General features: G+C 33.7%; 1 protein-coding gene across 1 annotated transcript; it reads right to left on the bottom strand.

The window, feature by feature from the left end:
* Positions 1-1458: 1458 nt before the first annotated feature.
* Positions 1459-4858, bottom strand: LOC131601787 (fasciclin-like arabinogalactan protein 15). Its single transcript, XM_058873682.1, has 4 exons — positions 3918-4858; positions 3224-3790; positions 2005-2086; positions 1459-1793 (listed from the first exon to the last, which is right to left on the bottom strand). The coding sequence occupies exons 1-3, from the start codon at positions 4675-4677 to the stop codon at positions 2013-2015; spliced, it is 1401 nt and encodes a 466-aa protein (XP_058729665.1). The 5' UTR covers positions 4678-4858; the 3' UTR covers positions 1459-1793; positions 2005-2012.
* Positions 4859-5226: the final 368 nt, after the last annotated feature.

Raw genomic sequence — 5226 nt, 5'->3', positions numbered from 1 at the left:
CCATTTAATATTAAGTACAACACTTTTAAAAGATAAATGTGAGATTAAAGTTTGATCGGGGTTAACCCTAGGTTGAACCGGTTATATATAAATAAATATTTTTTGATATATATAAGAATAATAATGCATAAAAATAATTATATTTTTTAAATAATAAAAAATGTATTGATAATTTTTATATAATTAATTCTTAAGAGTTTTTTTTAAAAAAAAATTCTATAGTCTTTTATATATTTTTATAACCTTTATATTTTTAATAGATTAGATAGGTAGGCTCAAAACTTTCATAATAATAATAATAATAATAATAATAATAATAATAATTTTATGCATTGAAATGTATTTTATCATATTTATCTATTGTGCATTATTATATAAAATCTACTTTCATTCATTAAGAATAATAAAAAAATTTAAAATAGTTTTTACTTTGATTTTTTTTTACAATAATATGCACTAGAGTGATTAGAGAAGAAAAAAGAAAATTAAATAATGTATTGATCAAAACAAAAATTTTTATTCTATATTTATAAATCGAAAGCCAAATCCGGTCCGACCCAAAAAATCGCCTAAACCACCAATTATTCATTTTTTAATTAATTTTTGATCGATTTTTCGATTTAAGTATCAATTCTTCTGCACGCTGATTTTCAAGTTTAAACAAATCAGTTAGGGTTCTAGTTCCCAATCCAACCGGTTGAACCGGCTGGACCGGTCCGGTTTGGATTAACATAGTTTGTATTTATGAAAATGCACTTTCAAATTAGTATTCTCCTCTTTAAATAAAATCATCATTTCCCCCTCATTTATCAAGTTTTAATGTGTAAAATTGTCTAACACAATAAATATTATCGTCAAGACGGGTCAATATTTTTGTTTTGTTTTAATACAAGTAGATTTAAGTGAGTTGAATTTCAGACCTTACGATTCAAACAACATTTACACTACATAAATACTTGTAAATTATCTACCAGCAAATTCCTCAAATCAACTACAGAAATTAAATACAAGTCTTAACTTTCTTTTAGACTTGGCTACAGCCTACACCAACTCTAACAACTTATATATTTATAACCAAAATAATTATTCCCAAAAAAGACAAGTTGGGAAATGCCATCTCTTTACCCCTAACTTTCTCCACTTGTATTAAAAAGAAACAGTTTTACTTGGGGAGTCATATTTGCAAAGGGCAATTAGTTAGTGTCCTTACATCCAAGTTTCAAAGATATTCTAAAATAGAAATTCCCTCATTGACACTTACTTTCTTATAAAATTGTGATTTTTTTTTTCACACAACTTGTTATTGGTAGTACATCAACATATGAAGTCTATATTTTAACTACCAATCCTCTAAACTCAAAACTCAGACATGCAAGAATTATTGATAATTGCACGCAGAGAACACCCGATTTATAAAAACATACAAAGACATGTGTGAAAAAGAGAGATACATGAATATTACAATAAAGAATAATTTTATTACCGTATTTCCATTTTTTTCGAGTAAAATTACTTACCGAACAAGGCACGGATTCTGGCCTTTTTTATTATTTCACAAAACCTTTTCACCCCACAACCAGTACTAATTGAACCTAATTACATATATATTATTCATATATGCACTATATAGAAACTTTTGTGCTTACATCAAGAAAATCAAGAGGGAGAAGAGAAAAAAAAAAGTTGGCTAAACCAAACCAATATATAGCAGCAGCTGCTATTATCCATTCAAGTAAATCTGGCCTTCATTCATATTCCGTTGACTTTTTACATCTTTGGAATTTCATGTGCATCTGCAATCAAGATATGATCTATCAGTACATGAATAAATTTTAATAGAAAGTATGTAAATTAATTGAAAAGTCAACTTAATGTCAATTTTTTTAAGCTAGTAGGCAAAAATATTGCCATAAAATTTCATGGTTTAATAATTTGCTCAAGTTAATATGTAAACATCAATTATCTATTTATCAGAAATAACAAGAAATGAAGCTATAATCTCACTTTTCTGTTTATTGACAAGAGGTGAACCTAGAATGTTGTCCAAAGGTTCCAAGCATCCAGCAAGCTGTTTCAAGCAATTTTCCTGCCATTTCATTCAAACTTTAGCATAAAGAGAAACAATGTAGTGATATCTACTTAACCATATTATAACCACTAAAATATTAATTACTAGTGTTGTGGCACTGTCTTGTTTAATTTGATATTTGATTAAAAATTCTTAAAGCTTATGCAGTTACCTTGCAATAATGATCACCTTAATCTTTTATAGTGACATATGTAGGAAAACCACATTATACATTTTAGTAAGAAAAAAGTTAAGACCTTTACTTTTCAAGGTTTAGATTAGACTAGTTTCTTAAACCTTAAGTATCCTATTTGCTACTTCAATTGTCTATGTTTCCTAACAATCTAACCTAACATTCTTAAATCAGAAGAAAACAATTTAACAAAAAAAAAATACTTACACCTCAACAACTCAATTGCATAACTTAAATCACATAATCCAAAGACCTAAAGAAATCACCTAAAATAAAACTTAGTTACTTAGCATATGATTAAAATCATTTTTACCTCATAAACAAAGGTGATTCTAAACAACAACAAAATTGATTTTGATATGTTTAAAGTGTTCTTGAGTAGAAGTACTTTTGTATGCAAAGTATATTCTAACCTAAGATTGAAGTTTTTTAAGAGTTTCTTTTCCTCTAAACATAATTTTCAGCCTCAAATTATTGCTCTACTCACTTTCATGTACTCAAACATAAATAAGTCCGTCTGCAAATCCTAACTCAACTAGAAGAAGACAATAAGACGCCAACACCAGTGTACTCACATATGTGTGACTTTCTAGTGATTATTACCACTTCGTCTATAAAAAAAAAAACATAAATAATTCTATATCCGACTAACTTTATATCTAAATTAATTAATTGAACTAATAATTTTTTGTTTTTGCAAAACCAACCACAACTAGTCTAGACACTTCTTCTCATCAAAATGATTCCTACATCTAAGCTACAACCACATAGTAACAAGAATCATAACCAAAAGCAAAACACATAAAGTAAAGCACAAAGAAAATTTCAATCCAACCAAATTAATCAACCCATCGTAATCACCTTTTAGAATATTTTTTCCCTATATTCTTCTTGACTTAAAACACACCCAAACAAAAAATAAAGCAAAAGCGAAAGAGAAGAAAGAAACCAAAGCAACGCACCTCTTCTTTGCTTAACCACAACTTTAGCGGGTTGACCCAACCGGGTTCGGGCCACATCCTTATCAACAACCTCCTCTTCCTCTTGATGAGGAAACAAAACCCCATCAATCCCTTGCACAGAAATCCTCCCATCAGTATAAATATCCGGGTCGAACAAATACGCCGACCCGTCACCGTGCCCGAATTTCACCGACCCATCCGCTTCCTGAGCATCAACCTTATGAGGCAATCGAAGTGTATCATAACGAACCTTCCCGAATCTTCTAACAGCATTATACATACTCTCTTCAGTCTGATACTCAGGAATTAAATGATAATACATGATTTGTTCGGGTGAACCCGGTTCACTCAACTGGTCCGTTGTTAACTTAGCCATAGCTTCGTCATTCGGAGCTAGAACCGTTAAAACATAACCCTCTGAAACTAACCGACTCATCTCCGTCGCTAACGACGTTAGGTTTACGAGAATATCCGCCATCTCGTTGTAACCGCCGTAATGAATCAGCGTTTGGATGAAATCTTTCACCTGTGCCTCGCCGTTGAAATGGTGGTGGGGTCCACCAGGTCCTGAAAGTTAGTTACACATTAATTTCCACAATCAATTTTCTTGTTATCAATAAAATTTCCATTTTACCAAAAATAAAAGTTAGTTACAAATTAATTATTAATTACTAGTACAATTTAATTTTTATACCTGGTGCTGGCGCCGGTGCTAGTGACGGTCCGGGAGCCAATGCGTCGTAAATTGGAAGAGCCGGCGGTGAGCCAGGGTTTTGCGGCGGGGCTGGTTTTTTCAAGCGGTGAGTTCTCGGATCAACTTCCGGTGCTCCTTCCGGTTTAATAGCGGCGATGGAGACGAGACTTCTGCGACGGTTGAAGTCGTCTTGTACGGAGCGTGGGATAATGAGACGTTCGATTCCGTGGATGACGCCGTCGGGTCTAGTCACGGCGTTTAGATGGAGAATTCTCGCGCCGTTAACTGTCCATTGTTGGGAGGTTTGGTTTGGTTGGATAGTGAGGTGGTGTTGAAGGGAGAGTGTTGTGTGTCGGGTCGACCCGGGGATGGATCCGTTGATTCGGGTTGGAATGATGTGTGACATGAGGAGAGTTTGAAGAGACTTGAGATTTCGTGGTTCGAGGAGGAAGGTTTTGAAGTTAGGGTCGAGATCTCGTTCGAGAGCTTCGTTTTTGGGAGCGAAAATGGTGATGTTGTTGTTGCCGACAGTGTCTTCTAGAGTTTGAAGAAGCATGGCTTTTTCAACGAGTTCAGCGAGTTCGGTGTAATGTGAGTCGAGTAGAGCCACCAAGATTGAGTTTGAGTTTATCTGAACCGTTGAAGATGACGAGACGGAGAGGGTGGAGGTGAAGGTGGAGAGAAAGAGAATGAGGAAAGTGAAGAAGAACATGCGGAGCTTGATGACGCCATAGATGCCGCAATCCATGGCCATTTTCATGTTTTGTTCTTCTCAGACAAGAACAGATGATATAACCGAATACAAACGCTACCTCTGTTGTTTATGTTTTGTGTGTTGTGTTTGTGTTGTGTAATGTGTTTGTGAGAGAGCAGAGAGAGATGAATGATTGTTAAATGGTGTGAGAGTTTTGTTGTGTTGTTTATTTGGTCATTATGATTAGTTTAGATGTATAATTAATGGTGGTTTTGTTTTCACCTTTGGTTATGGTAAACTAAGATGTGTCGGTTGCTTTGTGAAACTCAATGTACACGTGGCGGTTTTTGATTGAAGGAGAAGAGAGCGGTGTGTGACATGAACTGTGGGAGTAGAGAGTGGGGTCCAGTACCCTCCTAACTGCTACCTGGCCCTTGTTGATATTTTCTGGTTCTCACAGCTCGTGATGAGTTAATGAAGGATAAATAAACAAACCCACTTTCATTACTAGTTTATATTTTAAATTTTTTTTATAAATTTTTTGGATGTCTTTTTGTGTGCATTATCTTTCACATTCTTTGAGTTGAATAAAGAAAGACTGTCATTTTTTTTATG

This window comes from Vicia villosa, linkage group LG5, assembly GCF_029867415.1.
Source record: "Vicia villosa cultivar HV-30 ecotype Madison, WI linkage group LG5, Vvil1.0, whole genome shotgun sequence".
Lineage (NCBI taxonomy): Eukaryota > Viridiplantae > Streptophyta > Magnoliopsida > Fabales > Fabaceae > Vicia > Vicia villosa.
This window is presented reverse-complemented; position numbering and strand designations above follow the sequence as displayed.

Excerpts from the sequence above, each read along its gene's own strand:
- LOC131601787 (XM_058873682.1), bottom strand. The coding sequence starts at position 4,677 with ATGAAAATGGCCATGGATTGCGGCATCTATGGCGTCATCAAGCTCCGC. Across the intron at positions 3,791-3,917 it reads AGCACCGGCGCCAGCACCAG|GACCTGGTGGACCCCACCAC; the intron begins GTATAAAAATTA and ends ACTAACTTTCAG. Across the intron at positions 2,087-3,223 it reads TGTGGTTAAGCAAAGAAGAG|GAAAATTGCTTGAAACAGCT; the intron begins GTGCGTTGCTTT and ends ATGAAATGGCAG.